The following is a 20,956-nucleotide window of genomic DNA, read 5'->3' as shown; positions in this document are numbered from 1 at the left end:
CGGAGACCCGGGTTCAATCCTGACTACGGATGAAAAGCAGGTCTGTATACATGCAGCAGCACAGTTGCCGAGAATGGTTATCGCAAATGACCTTTGACAAATCCCATGATTCCTTGCATTTTCGGAATACCGAATTTGCTTATTAGTCCCATTTACCTGCTTGGTTCATATCCCTCTAAATGTTTTCTATCCATGTAGCTGTCCATGTGTCTTTTGTGCTGTTTTAGTACCTGCCTCAATTACTTCCTCTGACAGCTCCTCTGGCAACTCCTTACATATACCCAACACCCTCTTCTCTACATGTTCCTGAACAATGACCTCTCTCATACCTTCCACTGCAGATATCATATGTTAAGCTGAGCAGTTGGCTACATACTCCCTCACTCCCTCAATGAAATCTCATTTCTCCATCCAATCTCAGTATTCTCCCCACCCAATCTCCCCTTACTCTCTACATCCAGCCTTCCCCAAAACTCTCCCTATTCAACTCCACATCCATGCCTCTCAAAAGATCCCAATCTTCTCACCCATTCCTTTTAGATGCCCTGTCCAATTCCACACTAATTCATATAAATACTTTATCTCATACAACACTCCATCTTTTTCATGGGTCACCCTCCCCATTCAAACATTTCCAGGTGCCCTCTCTTTGACTACCCACTCTTGTACACCCTGTGCCCCATTCACCTACACTACATCCTTTCCCGCACACAACTATTCATTGTGTCTATGTACTGCCTGCACCCAAGTCCCCATTACTCTAACAAATATTACAGACCATCTCCTGCTGTACTGTACTGCTGATACTTCCCTCCAAGCTAACAGTCAGCACCTCCCAACTGATATCCCTTGTACCGTTTCCAATTTGCCAGCCTTTCATGCACATTTTATCCTCTGCAACACTCAGCAATTACATAAACATCACACCACTTAATTCCCTTGTCAAACACGCACCACAAGGATGTCAATTCACCACATCTCCACAATGTACCCTCATGTATGATCCATCCAATTCCCTACGCCTCAATAGATAAACACTCAACGTTCTGAAACAGTAACGCATCTATCCAGAGAATGCAATAGAAGCAAGACAACACTTACTTGAATCGACTGCTCGACCATCAAACTGCTGTGGGAACAAGCACAAACAAATAATTGATGAGTTGTCCCTGCTGCTCCCATTTCCCACTTTACTTCACACCAAATATCCTATATAGGATCTTTGCTTCACACCATCAGCTCTGCTATTAAGACCCTAGGAACAAAAGTGCCCTAAATGTCACAGGATCGGCAGGGAATTGCAATCACCCTGGATTGGACTGGATTTATTTTCACCTTGCGCAGTAGGACACCACAATTCACCAGAGGCAGGAAAAAAGAAGGCTCAACACTGCAGATCTTGGATGCTGAGACAGAGACAAATATTCCAGAAAGAAACTGAAAGAGTGACACAAAAGAGAGAGAGAGAGAAGGAGAGGGGAGAGAGAACACACACACATACACAGGTAGAGAGTGGAAAAGAAAGACATGTAGATGCAGAGAGAAACATGTACAGTATATCCATGCACCCAAAGAGAAGAACACAGGAACACACCCACAAGAAACACACAGGAGCAGGCACATTCCCATTCCATGTTCAGGGTGAGACGTGAGAGGAAGGAGAGACACAGCTGCCAACTGAGAGCTTTACCTGTTCCATGTTCAGTAGGAATGCAGTTAATCCCACTTCATTCTTGGAGATTTCTAAGTTTTACACTATTAGTTTTGACAAGGGTTGAGGTTACTGTACAAACACTCACAGACATGGACACTGCACACAATCACAGAAAGGCACCTTTATACATACATTCTCAGAGACACAAACACCTACTATGGTACACATATTTTCACACTGCTGTATTCTGTATACACACACAGAAACTTACAGAAACCCATACTCAATATACATACTCACACACAGATGCTTTCTCAGATACAGTCACATCCTTCCCTGTCACTATTATAAGCATAAACAAGCCCTCTTACATAGAGATGCATATATTAGAGTGAATTGAGGAACTGCAGATGCTGGAATGTTGAACAAAACACAAATTACTGTAGTTACTCAGTGGGTCAGGCAGTGTCTCTTCAGTCTGAGGAAGAGCCCAACTCGAAACATCGCCTATCCATGCCCTCCAGAGCTGCTGCCGCTGAATTATGGGCCTGTCCCACTTAGGCGACTGCAGGAGACTATGCAGTTGCCACATGTTAGCGAGTGGTTGCCGGGAAGTCGCCTTCATGGTCATGAGAAGTTCCCACATTCTAAGAGCTAGTCGTGGCTTCATTATGATCGCCGAGAATTTTTCAACGTTGAAAAATTAGCGGAGACTAGAATGAAGCCGCCATGGATAGTAGCGAGAATTCTCGAGCCGTAGGTGGGTCGCAAGGAGGTCCTAGTGGGTTGCCAGGAGGTTGAAGGTTCTCTTAGGTTCACGTAGGCTGTGGCCGGTGAATTTAATTTGGGAAAAGAAACATAAGCAGTAGTTTTCAGAACCACGGATAACCGACTGGTAATGTGAAATATCCGCCGAACTTCACAGCCGTGTATCTCTGGCTTCTTAAATGTTGTCTGGCTTCTTAACAGTTGTCTCCACTTCTTCTCCCTTTTTCTTCACCCCCCCTCCCCCCCATCCCTCCCTCTTTTAAAGGACTACCGTACACTGTGCTTAGCCGTCTTAATTACAGCGCCAACCTTCCTGTTCATTGCGGTGTCTGTGTAATCTTGGCTTTGCACCGTGTGAATTTCAGACAGTGCTCCTCCCGCTTGCCCTGGCGCCCGTCTTTGTGATGTGTTTCTCTGTGTGTGTGTGTGTGTTTCCACTCTGACAGTCGCCGTTTCAGTTGCCGGTTTTTCAGGCGACTGCTGGCTACTTGACAGTCGCCGACAGATGCCTGAAAAATCGGCAAAGTGGAACAGGTCCATGACACCAGCATTTTGTGTTTTGCGCATATATTCTTATATACTTACATTCACACACACACACACACACACACACACACACACACACACACACACACACACACACACACACACACACACACACACACACACACACACACACACACACACACACACACACACACACACACACACACACACACACACACACACACACACACACACACACACACACACACACACACACACACACACACACTTACAGAATCTCACATACCACCTGTCCCTCAACCACCCATGCATACCCAAACTCGGATAACGTCACTTTTTATCTTGAACTCATTTCACACTCGTATGCGCATTTCAAATTATCTTATACACAGTTGCATTATCATGCAAACTTGCACTCAGTCACAGATACATAAACACTTGTATTTTCACATGCAGTTTCACACATACACACACAAAATCACACCTGCACACAAGGTTTCACACAACCATAATAGAAAAGCATGGATACCTTCGGTCTCCCCTACCTATAAACACACATCAGCACAGACACATACTCACAGACACTCTTGTAGACACATTGACATACACACTCTCATAAGCACATTGCCACACAATCAAACACTCACTCTCATCGACTCATTCCCACCTCAGGCACTCACGCGCACACACACAGGCACTTTCATACACTAAAAAACTCGCACACGCACACACACACACGCGCACACACACACACACACACATACACACACAGACATTCATACGCATGCTACTCCATTCAGATTTCCTTTGCCCCCCTACTCACCAGGCTGAGTGGGCTTTTTGTCACAAGCTCCTTGTTCTTGGTGTCCCCGTTTCCAATCCCCTTCTGTGCTGCAGCCTCGGGCAGTGGACTGCATTAAGAAAGGAAGCAGGGTCGGCTACAGAGCGAAAAGGTATGTGTACATCCTCTTCCCGCCTTCCTCTGGTGATTTCAATTCTTCCCATAGTGGCAAGAAATGTGCATGTCCCAGATTGGGGTGTGAGTTTGCACCGAGTTTGTGAATTCAGATGTTTGAAACAAATAAGATTAACTCTGACCACTTTTTTATTTGTTCTACACATTTATCCCATTTCCTCCTGGCTAATCCCATTGGAATAAAAGTCTCATCATAGTCACATAATCACACTTCCCAATTCACAACTGTCCACCCCTGTACACTTCTGTGGTTCAGTTCTTAATGATTTGTCAATCACTGCTTCCAAATGTAACTGTAAGTGAAATATTTCACCCCCTTCACATTGGCTGATTTGAGAATCATGCCGTCATCTGTGATCCTTGATCCCAGTGATGTGGACTGAGCTAGCCATTCTTTGTCAGGACCAGCTATATCACATTACACTTGCAAAAGCTATTGACTATTTTAGATAATCAGGGAGTGCAAAACTCATCCTCATGCTCTCCACAAACTATCTTAAAGTTTTCCATCATGCCATCTCTTCCACAATCTGCAATAAATCTGAGTGCTCAAGAGTTGCTCCATACCTGTTCAGTTTCCTCTCCCAGCAGACTGGTCCAGATGTCCTCTAGTGTTTCCTGGATCAGGCTTCTTGCCTATTGCCTTTCCTCATTCCCTCTCTGAGATCATAATCAGCAACTCACCCAAATTATTCCAATGGCATCTCCCAAACCAACAACCTCTGCAGCCAAGAAGGACATGGCCAGCGGGCATATTGGGCCACCACTGCTTGTGGCCTCCTCTCCCAGTCACACACCATCCTGACTTGGAAATATGGCACTAGACTTTCCTTGTCACCAGGTCTAAATCGAGGAAGTCCTACCTAAACAGCACCGTGGGAGCACCTTCACCAGATGGACTGCAGCAGTTCAAGATGACTGCTTATTGCTGCCATCATGACTGTTTGTCTAATGCCCAGCTCCTGAAAAATAAATATACTGAGTTCTATGGGTGTGGGTCACCTTGAATTCCAAAGATACAAAGTTCTATGGACATAGTACACACTGATTGCTGTAGAGACAGGGTAATCTGCTGAGTCACACAAGGAGGTGAGACTGGCAGGAGGTATTTACTGACATTCAATACCCCCATGGACCCTTACCTGTCCTGCAGCAGTTGCTGGGATACCTCACCCTGCGGGAAGATCCGTTTATACCAGGAGGTCCTGCAAAGAGCATATTGTACAGCTGAAACTATTATAGGATGTAGAAGGCAAAACTACAATATTATCAGTATGTCCTTCATTGCAAAATATATCAAACTGTAGCATTCTTGGTGTCTCCTAATAAATTCTATCCCAATTACCACACAAGGGACGAGACTTACTGCCTGCGCCCAAATTTGCTGAAGGTTGGAGCATATAACCCATGCTTGCACCATACAGCAGTGCTGTGCAGTACTGCAGGGGAGCTGCACGTGCAGTGTCTAACACTGAGGTGTGCATTGCAGTTTCACTACACTTTCTGAGGAGCATTACTAATGGAGCACATGTAGAGAGTGCAGTCCTCAGGTAGCACTGAAGGAGTTACAAAGATGCCACTGAGGGAGTGCCAATCGCTTAGAGAGACAGGACCGAGGACCGGTTCCTTTGTCACGGTTACAGTATTGGCTGAGTTTTGCACTGTTGGAGGAGATACATTGTGGACATTCTGTGTTGTTAGAGGTTATGCACATCAGTTGAGTGCTTAAAAATGTCTTTCTATTGATTTAGATTAATGCTAAAGACAGGGTGCATCAATTTAAGGAGAGTGGGGAACGTGTCCTTTGTAACCCTTTAAGCTTTGTAATTTGTTTGTGAGATCTTCCTTTATGTAAATCAAGTATGGAGCACGTTGTTGTGCCTTGCCAAGCCGCCCACCATCCACCCGCCCCAACCCCAGTGAGCAAGGGTGCCTGACCTGGCAAGACAACTCCACAGCAGTGTTGCGAGAGCCACAGCAGCCAACGCTGCCACCACTGTCAGGAGGACCACGAACCAGGATTCCGGCTTCCAGTACTTTTCCAACACGGTCACCATTTTGTGAACGGCCGTTCTTGTCTGCGGGGGCAGAGAGAAATGAGACAGCTCCTGTTCTTCACCCTCAACACTGGCAAGATAAGCCTCCCTCTCTTTGTCTGGTGTCTCCTCCCCAGCTCATACCCAAAGCTGGGAGTGCGGTGATCCATAGTTCCAGCCACACACTCCTTCCCAACATTCACACTGGTCATCGCGCCATTTCGACTTACTCTGTCCACATCTTCACTAAGTGCCTTCTAGTGTAAGGTACCTCTACAACGAGAAAAAACACTGCCCCTCATACATACTTACTGTTGGTAGTGTATTGGTGGTTGGCACTGTAGTTATCCATGGAATAACGTGGACAATGACGATTGCCGTGGTGGTGAGCTGAAGCTGTGAATCAGTATCAACGACATCAGAGACCTGAATTAGGAGTTCATAGGTCGTTGGGTCATAGATCCCATCCATATTGTATGAGAAGGCATTCCTGGAGAACAGAGTACTCCCACGTGAAGTGAAGCGGCTATTTATATTCCCTGGTGGGACAAATAGGTGGAGGACATTTAGTAGGGAGATAATGAAGGAAGGACATCGCACCCTGCCAGTGGACAGGGTAAAGCCACTGTCCACATTTGGTGAGAGGAGGGAGCCCAAAACACAGGTGATGGGTTCCCCATATCAAGTCTATAGGCTGAGCAAGAAGCATCCCAGGGCATGGCTTTGGTTCCTGTATGATCAGGAGACAGTTAGAAATGAATCTTCTCCAGACGCCTGGTCCCACACTACCAGGATCAGTAATAGCTGATTTCCGGCAACCACCATGGTCTTGAACCGACCTGCACAACCCTAATACTACCTCAGCAATGGAACACTGCAGTCCAACTCTTGCACCACCAGGGACTTGTTTTCTAATTCTGTAATTGATCATAGGTCAACATTTGCACTTTCCCCTGTAGGATCCTTTATATCTTGCCTGAAGAAACTTTCCTGAACACATTTGACCCACATCCATAGATGATCTCACACATCATGTGGGAGCTGCATACACTGCTCTAACTGTCATCCCAACTGCTGCAAGACTGAAGAGGAAGTGGTGAAACAAAACCTTATCTTACCTTCTACCTCTGTGCAGCCTTGTCGCTGAATCCTCTTGAGCCAAAGCCACAGCACGTACCCTCAAAAAACAGCACTTGCACCCCAGACCAGCCTCTGCCAATAATGAGCGCTCTACAGGTGCTTACCTTCCTTTTGTACACCACTAGCAGCAGTTAATCCTGACAGCTGTTCTTTAAATCTCCTGCCCTGCACCTCTTCTTAGCATAGGTAGGGTAGAGAGTCAGAAACTTATTTCCATGACAGGGAGTGTCTAAAACAAAACGGGATGTGTTTAAGGTGAGAGAAAGGAGATCTAGAGGGGATCTGAGGGGGAATTCATTCCACACAGAGGGTGGTTGTAAATCAGGGATGCACGCCTGAAAGGATAGTGGAGGGAGGTGCTTTCACAACATTTAAGCCATTAGACATCACTTGAATCATCAAGGCATTAAAGGCTACAAATCCAAATGCGATCAATAGAATCAGTATAAATAAGCACTATGGGTGGCATGAAGATAGTAGGCGAAGGGCCTGTATATAGAATATTCAACACCTCAGCACAGGAACCGTCCCTTTAGCCCATAATGTCTGCACTGATCCTGATGTCAATTTAACCTGCCCATCTAACTGCATTTGATCTATATTGCTCCATTTTCTGGCTGTCGAAATGGTTCTTCAAAGTTGGCGTCATATTTATTTCCACCGCATTCCCTGGCCATGTGTTCCAGGCATCTGCCGCTCGTTGTATAAAAACTTACCTCATAAATCTTCAAACTTCCTCCCTTAAGCCTTAGCTACATTTCCACCCTGGGATAAAGGCTCTCACTCTACCCTGACTATTTATGCCCCTCATAATCTTATAAAACTGAAATCTATCAGTTCACCCTTCTGTCTCTGACATTCTAACTATCCAAGTTTGTCTAACATCTCATAGCTAATAGCCTCTAACCCAGGCAAAATCCTGGTGAATCTCTTCAGCGCCCTTTCCAAAATCTCCACATCTTCCCTGTAATGTGGCGACCAGAACTGCACACAATACGGCAAATATGGCCGAACCAAATCTATACAATCTGCACCATTATTTCCTAACTTCTATACTCAACACACTGACCGATGAAGACAAGTAGGCCAAACGCCTTCTTTACCATCCTATCTACCTACTTGTATTACTACTTTCAAGGGCCTATCAACCTGCACCCTAGGCGTGTGTCTGCCTTTTACAACTCTGTGACAACGGCGCTGGGAAAAAAAATAAAGCATTGTATTATCTTCAACTTGTAGTCCTGTTCTTGCAAAGCCTTAGATTAAACCAATCTTACCACCAACTATTCTGTAAGCGAGTTGTTCAGAATCCCTGTCAGTGCAGGATAATGTGGTGATGGGGATGTTGGCTGCACGCGTGGAATAGATGGTCTCCTTGTAGTATGGAGGGTCGCAGATAGGAGGAATGTCGTTCACATTCTGTAAGTAAAAAGTGCACAGTTCACAACTCAGCTGCCACTCTTGCATGGTATCCCCAGGATAACGGGGAAGAACCTGGCAAGGACAAGCACACATGAGAATGGCACTGAGACAACATGGTCCTGGCATGATTCAAATGCCATGTTGGACCACATCCAGGGCATAAGTGGGTTCAGTATAGAACCCCCCCCCCCCACCCTCCAAGATCTTGATCACAACTCATAACTAGAATATCAGGATCTTCCTTGAGGAGTTTGCAGAAAACTAGCACTCAGGGAACTGCACTACAATAGGTGGGAACTTTGATTCTCCTGCTCTTCATCATGCTGAGACAACACATGGAGACAGATTTGAAGAACCAGAGTTAATCATCCAGTTAGGGCATAGTTAATCAGCACCCATTCTCTTTTTCTGCCTTTGGTTCACCCCGAATGATATCCATTCCCAACACAAAGATATCATCCATAGACTTGAAGACTTTAGTCAGTGGTTGGCAGATTTGGATGTTTCTTTGGGACAGAAGATAAAATGATTTCGAATTTCATCATACACAGACTAATTTCTATGTTTCAAACATGTTTGTTAATTCTCATTGGGGGGAATACTTATATGTAAATACTGTAATCTTTGGAACCACCTCAATAAAGTCTATTTGACACTTACAGCTTGCTCTGATCTACCCTGTGGGATACAGTAACTGATTGATCTCATTGCCAGGCTTTAACCAAGTTTCCACAGGAATACACAGGATGGAAAGGAGCTCCCCAGCACCTGGAGTGGTTGGGGTTGTCTGTGGGTCTGGGATTGCCCGTATTCCTCTCTGTCCCTATGTGTCCCTCACCCTTGTTCTCTGTCCCTCTGTGTCCTCATGCCCATGCTCTCTGTTCCCCAGTCCCTCCATTTCTCTTTTCTGTCCCTGTTCTTGTCCCTCCATGTCCCTGTCTCTGTCGTACTGTCCCTCCATGACCCAACTCTCTGTCTCTGTGCCTGTGTTCTCTGCCGCTCTGCATCCCTATTCTCTGTCTCTTTGTTCCCTGGTCTGTCTCCCTATGCCACTGTTTTCTGTCCCTGCTGTGTCCCTCTGTGTCCCTGTTGTCTGTCCCTCTCTGTCTCTGGTCTCTGTCCTCTGTAAAACCCATTCTTTCACATGACAACCCACTCGCTCTATCAAACCACACACCATAAAGTAATTTCCTTGCACATTCTTGGTCCTCTCTTATACCTTGACATTGACGACGTACTGCGCATAGCTTGTCCTCTGTTGGAAACTGTCAAAAACCACATCATAATTCATGTCCACAGCCTGGATTGTGAGTGCATAGGTGTCAACTCTTTCAAAGTCAAGTGGCACCAATGTGTTGATTTCACCTGGGGATATAATGATAAATAATGATCAGGAGATGGTTGGAGTTGAGGATTATACAGTACCTGTATTACGATCAGGCCTAGACAATATAAATCAGAAACATTTTACAGAAATGTAAATCAGAAATATGGGTCAGAGGTCAGCCAATATTCAGCTACTCTGAAATAAAAGATACTGGAAACACTCAGCTGGTCAGGCAGCATCTGATGGGGAAACAAAGTTTGTTTGATCTTCCCACAATCTGAGGATGGGTCACTGACACAAAATGTGGACTGGTGTCTCTTTGCACAGATGCTGCCTGACCAGCCAAGTTCTTCCAGCATTTGTTTTTTTTCATTTAGATTTCAGCAACTGGAGTCATATTTGTTTTTCAATGAAACAGAGTTATCTGTGGCCATTGACTGGTTCTCTCTTCATAAACGCTGCCAGACCTCCTGAGCATTTTCTAACTTTATTACAGATTTCCAGTGTCTTATGTTATTTGAACTTTCTTTCTGAATTGCTGAGCTGCTCCCAGTAAGATCAATGGGCTTCAATAACATTCCCTGTCACTTCGGATGAGGCTTTACCTCAAAAGCTCCATGGATCCCCAGTTCCAGATTTCACCACTTTGTATGTGGAGACAGAACTATGGATTACTATACCGTATGGTCTTAGGTCAGGAAGTGTTTGTGATGCAAAACCACTCAAATTTCTCTCCTTCCCACATGTCAGGCCCACTCTGTCGGAAGTTGTGCCATAAAGGGTTAAGTCAGGGGATGGACATGATACCTGTTTACGCTCTGAGACTCAAAATCAGTCTAAAATAGAGCATGAATGAAGATACATAGATATTGTGGTGATGGGAAGAGGTTTCTCCTCAAAGGGGAAATAACAATACCAACACAGGGAAAGGATTATAAGGGGAAGTTTGGGAAACTAAAACTGTATATTAATTTCTGAGAGGTTTTAAGAGATTCAGCAGACTTGAACAGATTTCTACAGATATACTGTAGACGTGAAATGTCACCTATCCATGTTCTCCAAAAATGCTGCCTGATCCGTTGAGTTATTCCAGCACTTTGTATCATTTTTTGTAAACCAACCGCAGCAGTTCCTTATAGAAAGCATCTTGATTAGTTACATAGTACAGCAATACCTATGCACTGGATTGCAATAGGCTACAGAGAATGGTGGACTCAGCCCAGTCCTTCATAGGCACAGCTCTCTTCTACCACAAGAAGATGCCTCAAGAAGGTCATGCCCTCTTCTCGCTAGAGCATTTTTAGGCAGGAAGTACAGAAGCCTTAGATCACACATCGCCAGATCAGGAACTGTTACTTTCCTACAACCCTCAATTTCTTGAATTGACCTTCACAACCCTAATCCTACCTCGGCAATAGAATACTAAGGACCACCTCTTGTATTATCATGGGCTTGTTTTCTATTAATGTCTTGTTTCATTTTATAATCTTGCAGAATTTATGTGTGATTTATATGTAATTTACATGTTTTGATATGTTGTCTATGTGCCTGTCATGCTGCTGCAAGCAATATTTTCATTGTACCTGTACCTCACCATACTTGTATATATGACATTAAACTTGAATTCACATGACTTGACCTGCTGAAACTGGTGGGAGCCTGTGGGGGCTACAGATTTCCACTCATTGCATGAGTTCTGCTACACGCATGATAATAGCTCTGTGGTAGAAGGCGTGGGTACAAGCCCAACCCTGGAACATTTTGTTGTCTCTGTACTGTACACGGACAATGACAATGAAGTTGAATCTGAATCTGAATCTGAACATGAGCACAGCAGAAAAGAAAACAATGGAAAGACTCAGCAGGTCAGACAGCAACTGCAGAGGAAGAAAACAGTTTAACAGTTCAGGTTGGTGACTTTCCATCAGAATCGTTGCTCAGATATTGAACTCAGAACCCAGACTGAAACTTCAGTGATTCTTAGGGATGTATCTTCAGCTGCTCAAGCCCGTGACACTATTTTACCCAAATCCTGGCCAGTAGCTATTGCCCAACCAACTTGATTTAAGTGGCGGCACGGTGGTGTAGCGGTAGAGCTACTGCCTTATGGAGCCAGAGACCCGGGTAAACCTGACTACAGCTGCTTGTCTGTACGGAGTTTGTACATTCTCCCCGTGACCAGCATGGGCTTTCTCCGAGATCTTTGGTTTACTCCTACACTCTAAAGACGTAAAGGTTTGTAAGTTAATTGGCCTGGTATGAATGTTAAATTGTCCCTAGTGTATGTAGGGTAATGTTAATGGGTGAGGATCGCTTGTTGGTTCGGACTCGGTGGGCTGAAGGGCCTGTTTCCGTGCTGTATCTCTAAACTAAGCTAAGCTAAACTAAATTAAACTAAATAGGTTGCCAGACCCTTGATTGTTTTTTCTATGTACATATTTACTGCCATTGTTTCCTTCATTACAACAGTGCCTGCCCCACAAAGGGAGCTAGGACATTGGTTATGAAGTTCTCTGCATTCTCCTCAGGCCATGATGTGAACTGATGAGAAGGGTGGACTTGGTTTTATGTATCATGTGGTCCTGAGGTACAGTGTTTACCCACAGTGAGCTGACTCACCAACTGCCCCTTGAACCACATCACTAGGAAGACCACTAACCGGTGAAGGGATGTATGTAGAAGGTGGGTGGATCATGGCCCACAATGGTGAACCGTAAGTCGTTGTAGACCCAGTCAGCATCTGTAGCATTCACGACACCAACACGGGTGTTCACCGCGCTGTTTTCAGAAACCGAAAACACTCTGGTACCATGAAAGATAGGAGGAAACTCGTTGACCTGAGTAACTGTCACCAACAGCGAGACCGTGGCTGAAAGAGAACGTTTTGATGTTAGTACAGGTATTGGTTTATTATTGTTACATATACTGAGGTGCAATTAAAATGGGTTTTTTTTGCAACCTATCTATGCAAATCACACATACATAATTACAATAGGTGGTGCAAAAGAGAAAACTGATTGCTGAATATAGTGATACAGCTATAGAGAAAGTGCAATTTTAAAAAGTACAGAGGCTACAACGAGGCTAAATCTTTCTTAGCAAATGAGAGATCCGTTTAAGAGTCTGATCATAGCAGGGAAGAAACTGTTCTTGAATCTGCTGCAACATGTTTCTGAACTTTTGTACTGTATCTTCTGCAAACGGCTGAAGGGGGAAAAGAGAATGATCAGGGTGTGTGTGGTCCTTCATTAAGATGGCAGTGTGAAATATAGATGGAGTTGAGTGAGGGGAGACTGGTTTGTGTTATTAACTGGGCTGCATTCACAACTCTCTGCAATTTGTTTGCAGCCTTGGCAAAGCAGTTGCCATACCAAACTGCGATGCATCCGATAGGATACATTCTATGAAGTTTTTTCCATTGTTCAATTGTGCTTTTATTGCAACATGTGTAAATGCACAGTGAAATTCAGGCAGCTTCTCCCCTGCAGGCCCCAATCCAGCGTCCGGCCACAGGGGACAAGCAGGGACCAGCTTGGTGGCTTCCCCCTCACAGGCTACAAGGGGCTGGGAGCCTCTGCCACACAGTGGGCTGGGAACATATGTTACACATCTACAGAAATTGGTAAGAATCATTGGAGACATGCTGATTTTCCTGTGTCTTTTGAGGAAGTAGAAGTGTTGGCTGTAGCATCAATTGGACCAGGGCAACTAGTTGGTGATGGTTACATCCAGGAACTTGAAGTTCTCGATCATTTTGTTACTAAATTAGTATTTTGTATCTGCTTTCATCAAGGAGAAGGACATGGAGGATAGTGGGATCAGTGTGGACAATACTAATATGTAAGGGCTGTTTGAGATTATGGAGGAGGAGGTATTGGGGTTCCTGAAGAACATTAGGTGGACATGTCCCCAAAACTTGATGAGATTTATCACAGGTTATTAAAAGTGGCAAGAGAGGACATTGCGGGAGCCTTGACAAAGATCTTTGTGACTTCTCTAGCCATAGGCAAGGTTCGGAAGGGCTGGAGAGTAATTAATTTTGTTCCTTTATTTAAGAAGTGGAGTAAAGGGAATTATAGGCTGGTGAGCCTCATGTCAGTTATTAGAGAATCTATTAGAGAGAATTCTTTGGAATAGGATTTACGTTTTTGGAAGAGAATGGGATAATTAGAGACAGTCAGCATGGTTTTGTACATGGCAGGTCACATCTTATTAACTTGATCGTTTTTTTTGAGAGGTAACAAAGGTGATCGATGAAGGTTGGGTGTGGATTGTCTATATGGATTTTAGTAAGCCATTTGATAAAGTTCCCCATGGTATATATAAATGACTTGGACATAAACGTTGATTAATTTTTTGGTTAGTTTGCAGATGACACCAAGATTGCTGGGGTCGCGGACTGTGAGGAAGGCTGTCAATGTATACAGCGGGATATAGATCATACAGAACTGGGTGATGGTAGATGGAGTTTAATCCAAGCAAATGTGAGGTGGTGCATTTTAAGAGCTTGAATGTAAGCAGAAAGTGTACAATTAATGGCATGATCCTTAACAGCATTGGTGTTCAGAGGGATCATAGGGTCCAAGACCATCACTCCCTAAAAGTGGCAACACAAGTAGATAGAGTGGTTAAGGAAGCATATGGTATGCTTGCCTTTATAGTGTCAGCCAGGGAATTGAGTATAAGAATAAGGAAGTCACAGCTTTATAGGACTTTGGTTAGGCTGCATTTGAAGTATTACGTGCAATTCTTGTTGCCCCATTACAGGAAGGATGTGGAGGCTTTGGAAAGGGTGCAGAGATTTACCAGAATGACGCCTGGAGTTGGCGGTATTAGCTACAGGGAGAAGTTGGCTAGAGGTGGATTGTTTTCTCTGAAACGCCAGAGGATGCGAGGAAACCTGATGTAAGTATATAAAATGATGAGAAAGTGGCAGAGATAGGGTAGACAGAACCTTTTTATCAGAGTGAAAATGTCAAAGACTAGAGGACATAGTTTTAAGATCAGAGGGGGAAAGTTTAAAGATGTACGGACCAAGTGTTTTACACAGAGGGTGGTAGGCGCCTGCAATGCGCTGCCGGGGTGGTGATGGAAGCAGATACTAATGCGGCATTTAAGAAGCTTTTAGATACACACATGGATATGCAGCGAATAGTGGGATATAAATCATGTGGAAGCAGAGGTGATTAGTTTAACTTGGCATCATTTGTGGCACAGACATGGTGGGCCGAAGGGCCTGTTCCTGTGCTGTACTGTTCCATGATTAGTAAAATGGGAGTACTGTGGGATCAGTGTAAATGGGTGGTTGATGCTCTGTACACTCAATGGGCCGAAGGGCCTGTTTCCATGCCTCATGGCTCCAGGAATTGAAGCTTGTGGATTGAAGCTTGCACAGAGCTGGGGAACCAAGGCCTCCTCGGTTCGATGGGCCCAGGAGTTCCCACGGTTATACAGAGTGAGTAGACTCCAGCACCCTGAAGCAACTCCATACCATTCCATTCATGCTGTGGAATATTACTCTGCACAGGTTGGCTTACACATTCTAACAGCCCAGTATCACCGAGAAGGGCAACGGGGTCATTCCCTGACGACTGGACCTGACCAGAGGCAGTGTCCACTTGAGGGAGGGAAGAGACAGGAACATGGACCAAGGTGAGGCAGGGAATATGATCCGCTCTTGGAACAGAGAGTCTTACTGGTCTGAGGAGGCAGTCCACTGTCGACCACAGTGACCACAGCGGTGTAGCGGAAGTCCAGGGCCGCCAGGGCAGCAGAGTCATAATCCAAGCTCTCGTTCACCTGCAGGAACAGTAGGAAGGAAGGGTGAGGAACCAAGTACAGAGGTTGGGACGACTTGTTACAGCTTTGTAAAACATTAGATCTCTGGGGCAGGTAGTATTCCACTGGAATCTTTACTGGGATGACATCAAAATTGGTGGAGTTGCGGATAGTGCGAAAGAGTGTGAACGGGATATAGATCACTTATTAATGTTGGTAGAGAAATGGCAGGTGGAGTTTCATCCGAGCATGTGTGAGGTGCTGCAATTTGGGAGGTTGAATGTAAGGGGAAGGAATACAGTTGATGGCAAGATCCTTAACTGCATTGATGTGCGGATGGATCTTGGGGTCCGAGTGCATTGCTCCCTGAATATTCCGCCATAAGTAGATGGAGTGGTAAAGAAAGCATACGGTTTGCATGTCTTCATCGGTCGGGCATTCAGTATAAAAGTCTAGAAGCAATGTTTCAGATTTCTACAAGTTTGGTTGGGCTGCATTTGGAAAACTGTGTGCTGTTTTGATCATCCCATTACAGGAAGGATGTGGCGGATTTCGAGAGGGTGCTGAAGAGGTTTACCAGAATGTTGCCTAAATTAGAAGGTATTAGTTATAAAGTGAGGTTGGAGAAACTTGGATTCTTTTCTCAACAGCAACAGAGTTTGAGGTCATCCCTCAAATTAGAGACAAAAGTAGGATAGACAGTTGACACCTTTCCCCCAGGGTGGATATGTCAAAAGCATAATGAGCATAAATGTAAAGTCAGAGGGAGAATGTTTCAAGATGAAATGTTGCGAACATTTTCACACGGAATGTGGTGGGTAACTAGAACGTGCTGCCAGAGGTGGTGGTGGAAAAAGAAGAACAATAGTAATGTTAAGGAGGCTTTTAGATATGCAAGGAAGGGAGGGATATGGATTACGTGCAGAGGAGGTTCGTTTAACTTTGTAACCTGTTTTGCACAGATATAGAGCCAAATAGCCTGTTTCTGTACTATATTGTTCCAGGTTCTATGTTAAGCTCTTACCTTCACACTATGGTCTCCATACTTGAACTTAAATTGCGAGTTGTCATTGGGAACAATGGTGTACGACAAGGTGGTATTGGAGTGGTCAGGATCACTGCACAACAGCTCAAAGAGGGTGGACCCCACGGGAGTTGTTTCCGGGATCTCTGTCCTGGTAAGAGACAGTGAAGGGGAGAATATTTACAGGATGGGTCTTAGTCCCAGTGGTGCAGAATTCACTCTCATGCTGATAACTTTATATTTTGCATTCTCTCAGCTCCTTGTTGCTCTTGTTTCCATATTTATCAGTCTGTCAGATAAGTTCTAGGGAATTATGTTGCCTCCTCCCCACTGCCAGTCTGATAAAAGCTTGGCTTATCAATGCAATCAATGCAACCCAACCCACCTCCAGAGTCAGTGGTCACCAAGCTCATGCATTCCACAGCCAATGTGTCCCATCAAACTCCCTCTTCTGCTCCACAAACAAAGGTACGCCAAACCTTTACAAGTGTTAGGCTATGTGTCAGATCCAATCTTGTCCCAGATTGCCTTGCTCATAAAGGACAAGTTCTGCTTTAATCAAAGCTTAAATTGGCCACTGGATTCTGATGAACACACCAGTGCAGCTAACTCATTCTGAGCACAGCCACTCCTTGAAAACATAAAGTCTTGACAATGAGTAGGTAATGATCCTGTATGTATATAGTGCCTGCCATACCTTGGTTGTTTGTTAAGTTCTTAAACGCAGGGTGGTTCTTAAAGGATCAATCAACATTGTAATGCAGGAACGAACAAACATCAGTGTACAACTGAAGGGATTAATGTTGGGTATGTCACCAGGAAGAACTGGTTTATGGATAAAGACAGGGTGGGCCCACAAATTAAAATTCTGAATTGGGGCAATGCCAACTTTGATGGTATGTATCATTCAGGAGCTTTCTCGAGTTGATTGGAGTAGATTGTTTGCGGGCAAAGGAAAGTAGGATGCTTTTATAAGTGTGATGACAAGAGTTTAGGGCATGCATGTTCCTGTTAGAGTGAAGGGCAAGGCAGGTGGGCATAAAGAAGATTGGATGACGAGAGAAATTGAGGCTCTGGTCAGGAAAAAGGAGATATGGAATATGGGCAGCTGGGATCAAGTGTATCCCTTCAGGAGTATCTGGAACTGGGGAGCACACTTAAGGAAATCAGGAGGGCAAAAAGGAGACAATAATATCAAGGGAAATCCAAAGAGATTTTTTAAGTACATTAGAGGGAAGATGGTGATTGTGGTGAGAATAGGACCCCGTAGTAACCAGTGATCATCTCTGTATGGCACTATAGGGGGTGAGCAAGGTCCTCAGGAAGTAATTAGGAAGACTAGAGGGCAGCTAATGTCATGCCTCTATTTAAGAAGGGCTGCAAGGAAAAACCTTGGAACTATATATGTGCCTAACATCTGTGGTAGGGAAGTTAACGGAGAGTATTCCGTGGAATAAGATATATATGCATTATATGCATCATATATTTATGCAGCAGGACTGATTTGGGATAGTCAGAATGGTTTTGTAAGTGGGAGATCGTGTCCCATGAATCTGGTTGAGTTTTTACTTCAGCAATGAATTTGATAAAGTGCCACATGGTAGACTGCTCTGGAAGGTCAGATTGCATGGGATCCAGGAAGAACTATCTGACTGGATTGAAAATTGGCTTCATGGAAGGAGGCAGATGGTCATAGTGGAAGGTTGTTTTTCAGGCTGGAGGCGTGCCTCAGAAATTGGTGCTGGGGCCATTGCTCTGAATGACAGAGCTCTGTGGAGTGTTGTGGAACAGTGGGATCTTAGAGCAGGTTCATAGTTCCTTGAAATGGCATCATAAATAGATAGAATGTTCAAAAAAGCTTTTGGCACATTGGGCTTAATCAGTCAGGGTATTGAGCATAGAAGTTGGGATGTTATGTTACAGTTGTACAAGATTTTGGTGAGGCTTCATTTGGAGTATTGTGTTCAGTTTTGGCCCCCCCTGCTACAGGAAAGATGTTGATTAGCTGGAAAGCGTGCAGTGAAGATTTATGAGGATGTTGTCAGGACTTGAGGGTCTGAGATATAGGGAGAGATTTGGTGGGCTATGACTTTATTCGTTGGAGCACAGAAGCATGAGGGGTAGAGAACGTGTAAGATCATGAGGGGAATAAAATGAGTAGATGCACAGAGACCTTTACCCATAATAGAGGAATCAAGAACCAGAGGACATAGGTTTAAGATGAGTGGGGAAAGATTTAATAGGAACTTGCAGGCCAAATTTTTCACACAGAGGGTGGTGGGTATATGGAATGAGCTGCCAGAAGAGGTAGTTGAGGCAGGTACTACAGTACAATTTAAAATAAATTTGGATATGTGCATGGATAGGAAAGGTTTAGGAGGATATGGGCCAAATGTGGACAGTTGGGACTAGTGTAGATGGGGCACCTTGGTCGGCATGGGTAATTTGGGACGGAGGGCCTACTTCCATGCTGTATGACTGTGATTCCAAATATCAATGAAGCCCAAACATCCTACTGGAATAACAGTGAAAAGTCACTGAAGAGAAAGGTCATGGTGGTTGAATGCCCGCAAACACTTACACAAAGATGGGTGGAGTGCAGACAGGGCTGTTATTATTCACGTCAGTCACATACACTGTGACATTAGTTGCTGAGCTGTAGAGGTAGCTATCATCATAAGCAACAATCACCAGCAGGTTGACAGCAAGCCCAGGGTCCTGATCCAGGTCCAGGTTGAACGAGGTTTTGATGATCCCAGTATCTGTAGAATGACGATGAGGTTGAGGGTTGAAAGCTGATCAGGCAGCATTGCCTTCACAGAAATTTAACAGGGCGTAAAGGAAGAAACACAATGTCCCACAATCCCGACTGCACACAGCAATGCCCCAGAGACTATCAGCAGATAAACTGGAAGTCACCCTGCTCTTTAAGTTCTTGCTACTATATAGTACTTCACCCCTTTTATTAATCCAGTCATAATGTTGGTAGATACGTTTGATGGTGGTATGAGGAGCAATGATCTGCGAGAAAAGGTGCATAAAGTTAATTATGTAATTGGGATCAAAACCATTTGAGCTTGAAAACGAACACGGAGATTAATAGTGAGCGGACATCCTCTGCCTGCACCAGCCTGGAGTGCACCACATCTATCCTCTCTGCTAGTTATCAGGAATTAGTTGCTGGAGGTTTAAAAAGTGTTATGTACATGATTAATGATTAACGACAAACAGGCCTGGATAGAGTGGATGCGGAGAGGATGTTTCCACGAGTGGGAGAGAATAGAAACAAGGGGGCATTGCCTCAAAATAAAAGGACGTACCTTTAAAAAGATGAGGAGGAATTTCTTTAGTGAATGGGGATGGTGAATCTGTGAAATTCATTGCCACAGATGGCTGTGAAGGTATTACTTGCATAAAGCTTGGTGCAAGTAGTTGACAGCTGTAATGTGGCTGAGACATGTCCAGTGATTTATGGTGGAAGGACAATATTCAGACTGGAGATTGGTGACCAGTGACCATCTCAAGGTAACCTGTCCTGGGCTCAGCACTTAGAGCAATCACAAAGAAGGTGCACCAGCATCCCTACTTTCTAAGAAGTTTAAAGGGATTTGGCATATTACCGAATACTCTAACAAACCTCCACAGATATACAGGGACTTAAGAAACTATCCTGACTATTTGTATCATGGCCTGGTGTAACAATTTCAGTGCACAGGAATTCAAGATGATGCAGAAAACGGTGGATTCAAGGACAGTTCTTCTTGCTGCTACTGTCAGTCCCAACCGCCAAGTTCAGGAACAGGTACTTTCCTACATCTATTCGGTTCTTGAACCAACCTAATGCTAAAAATACACTATGGACCACCTCTTTCACTACCATAGACTTGTTGTTTGTCTAATTGTGTTTCACACTAATGTTTCTTTGCAGTCTTCTTTCTTGTGATTTATGTATAATGTTTTGTGTGTTGCTTGGAGTCTGCTTGGAATCTGCGCTGCAAACAATATTTTCATTATGCCTTTACCTCATTATGTGTCATGTGTCACAATAAACCCTACTTTAAAATAAAATCATTTAAAGGAATGACAATTTGTAAATTGATTGGCAATTCACAGTGACCAATTAAATCATTGAGCCTGATGTCTTTGGGATGTGTGAGGAAACTGGAATACCCAGAGTAGTAACTCAGGAGGACATAGGGAGAACGTGCAAACTCCACACAGACAACACAAATGTGGTGTTCATAATAATTCTAATTTTCAAACATGAATTGAAAATATAATTGTATGTATAGATTTGTAGAGAAGGTGAATGGCTTTTTTCCAA

The 20,956-nt window shown here is 44.2% G+C and overlaps 1 protein-coding gene across 2 annotated transcripts in view; it reads right to left on the bottom strand.

Annotated features, from left to right (window-relative positions):
• Positions 1 to 20,956, bottom strand: part of LOC129704596 (cadherin-related family member 4-like) — a 38,255-nt gene that overhangs the window by 2,170 nt on the left and 15,129 nt on the right. For both annotated transcript variants that reach the window (XM_055647824.1, XM_055647823.1), the window contains 11 exons: positions 19,214 to 19,394; positions 16,633 to 16,783; positions 15,527 to 15,629; positions 12,490 to 12,699; positions 9,723 to 9,868; positions 8,359 to 8,500; positions 6,254 to 6,480; positions 5,844 to 5,983; positions 5,048 to 5,110; positions 3,753 to 3,840; positions 1,102 to 1,129 (listed from right to left, as the gene is read on the bottom strand). In XM_055647824.1, the coding sequence (XP_055503799.1) occupies positions 1,102 to 1,129; positions 3,753 to 3,840; positions 5,048 to 5,110; positions 5,844 to 5,983; positions 6,254 to 6,480; positions 8,359 to 8,500; positions 9,723 to 9,868; positions 12,490 to 12,699; positions 15,527 to 15,629; positions 16,633 to 16,783; positions 19,214 to 19,394 (1,479 nt within the window). The remainder of the gene's footprint in view (positions 1 to 1,101; positions 1,130 to 3,752; positions 3,841 to 5,047; positions 5,111 to 5,843; positions 5,984 to 6,253; positions 6,481 to 8,358; positions 8,501 to 9,722; positions 9,869 to 12,489; positions 12,700 to 15,526; positions 15,630 to 16,632; positions 16,784 to 19,213; positions 19,395 to 20,956) is intronic.

Source organism: Leucoraja erinacea, chromosome 16 (assembly GCF_028641065.1).
Source record: "Leucoraja erinacea ecotype New England chromosome 16, Leri_hhj_1, whole genome shotgun sequence".
In the NCBI taxonomy this organism is placed as follows: domain Eukaryota; kingdom Metazoa; phylum Chordata; class Chondrichthyes; order Rajiformes; family Rajidae; genus Leucoraja; species Leucoraja erinaceus.
The sequence above is the reverse complement of the archived record's forward strand: the minus strand, read 5'-3'. Positions and strand labels throughout refer to the sequence as shown.